Consider the following 1,801-nt stretch of genomic DNA (forward strand, 5'->3'; position numbering starts at 1 on the left):
ACACGGCCACACCACTGGCAACGGCGCGCTGCTGACCCAGTATAAGGCGACCGACGAGTCCGGGCGTCCGACGACAACAGGGGAAACCGAGGAACGCCCAAGGCGGCGGCGGCGGCAGGGGTTGGGAGACGGCGGAGGCCGCCTTGGCCTAGAAGCCACACCGGCGCTGCGCAGCACGAGGCTTCCTATCGGCGCTAAGCAGGAGAGCGGTGCGCAAAGAGCACAAGGCCTTGGCCGATTACCCGCCGAACCAAACGGATGATACCAGCAGATAGCTAGAAATGACGGTCTTACCACTGTGACGTTTCAGAGGGGAAAGGGGGGGGCGAGGCACGGTTAGGCCTCACGCGACACCACAACACGGGCCAGATATCCACCAGGCACGACGATGAAGAATGTGCAAGCACTGGTTTATTGCAATGGGGCTAAAAAAATAAACAAGGTAAACCGGAACATGAACACGACACATGCACGCGCGCGCGGTGAACTATGTACAAGAGGACGGGGAGAGAGTGAGGCGCCATGACACAGCGACACACCGTAACACCGGCGACAATAGGTCCTTGAGGGGGAGGGGTTGCGACGACGACGCGCTTATCATTGCTCCTTGCGTAGCAGGTAATTGCGGTAGTAGAAATCCGAAAAGAGTCCCGTGAACAGGGCCGTCTCGAGCACCATGAAGTACGCCATGATGCGCGGGAAGCCGCAGTCGTAGAAGATGGGAATTCCGCCGTGCACCATGAGAAAGAAGAACTGTACGATCTGCAGCTGGGTGACGTACTTTTTCCACCACAGGTTCGGCCGCAGCGAGGGCCCCAAGGCGGCGAGGCCGTAGTAGGTGTACATGACCATGTGCACGGCCGTGTTGAGGATGGGGAACATGGCGACCTGTCCGGTGATGCCGTTGTTGATGTCCATCCAGACGGTGGACAGGGCCAGCGAGTGGTGCAGCAGGTGCAGGAAGCTGATGTGGCTGTTCTTCTTGAGCAACACAAAGAACACAGTGTCGAGCAGCTCGCCGACCTTCATGAGCATGTAGAACCATCCGTGGTAGAGCAGTGGGCCCGCGCTGGCCGTCGTGTCGGTGCCCTGGCAGAAGAGGTTGTAGCGCTGCAGGAACGGCGTCACTTCGCGCAGGTAGGTGAGCCGTAGCGTGAGGCAGAAGAAGTAGACGCTGAGCAGCACCATGACCACGTTGTAGGCCACCACCACGGGCCGGATGGGGAAGGGCCTCCGGTTCTTCATGAGCGCCGGCCCGAGGCGTAACGAGAAGTAAAGGTAACCGGCCAGGATGGACACGATGACCGCCGGCGATCCCATCAGGGGCCAATGCCGCACCCGGGGGTCACCCCCCGAGAGCAGCATGGACGACAGCGAGTGGTGCTGCGCGGGTAGGTCCTCGGAGTTCGCCATGCTCGACTGGCCCAGATCGGGCCCCCCGCGCCTCTTATACGGCGCGAGCGCGCGCCAGCGATCGGACCCTCTCTCCCAGAGTCAATGCACCTTGCGCCGGAGAAAGCCACCAAGGCCGGGCTTTCCTCTTTTTTTGCCGAACTAGGCCAGCCGACCATTTATAGACCCTTCCTGGGTCAATGTCGTTATGCAACGCCTTGTGCCCGGCACGGCCTTCCTTCTCGCTTTCGCCCTCTCCCCTTCCTACACTTGATCGCGCGCCTGTTATCGAAGGCCCCGAATCACTGTCCCCCTTTCCCTTCCTCTCGACGGAAGGAATCGGACGCTAATGTGGAAAAGGCAAGAGTCATTCTGCGGCATGCTGCCGGACATCGTCGAAGGATCTGCA

General features: G+C 60.5%; 1 protein-coding gene across 1 annotated transcript; it reads right to left on the bottom strand.

The window, feature by feature from the left end:
• Positions 1 to 389: 389 nt before the first annotated feature.
• On the bottom strand, positions 390 to 1,576 carry LOC119396230 (elongation of very long chain fatty acids protein AAEL008004). The gene has a single exon (XM_037663351.2). The coding sequence runs from the start codon at positions 1,411 to 1,413 to the stop codon at positions 598 to 600; it is 816 nt and encodes a 271-aa protein (XP_037519279.1). The 5' UTR covers positions 1,414 to 1,576; the 3' UTR covers positions 390 to 597.
• Between the last annotated feature and the right edge of the window lie 225 nt (positions 1,577 to 1,801).

This window comes from Rhipicephalus sanguineus, chromosome 6 (genome assembly GCF_013339695.2).
Source record: "Rhipicephalus sanguineus isolate Rsan-2018 chromosome 6, BIME_Rsan_1.4, whole genome shotgun sequence".
Classification (NCBI taxonomy): Eukaryota; Metazoa; Arthropoda; class Arachnida; order Ixodida; family Ixodidae; genus Rhipicephalus; species Rhipicephalus sanguineus.

What these genes read in the sequence shown, in the direction of transcription:
- LOC119396230 (XM_037663351.2), bottom strand. Translation starts at nt 1,413, where the DNA reads ATGGCGAACTCCGAGGACCTACCCGCGCAGCACCACTCGCTGTCGTCC.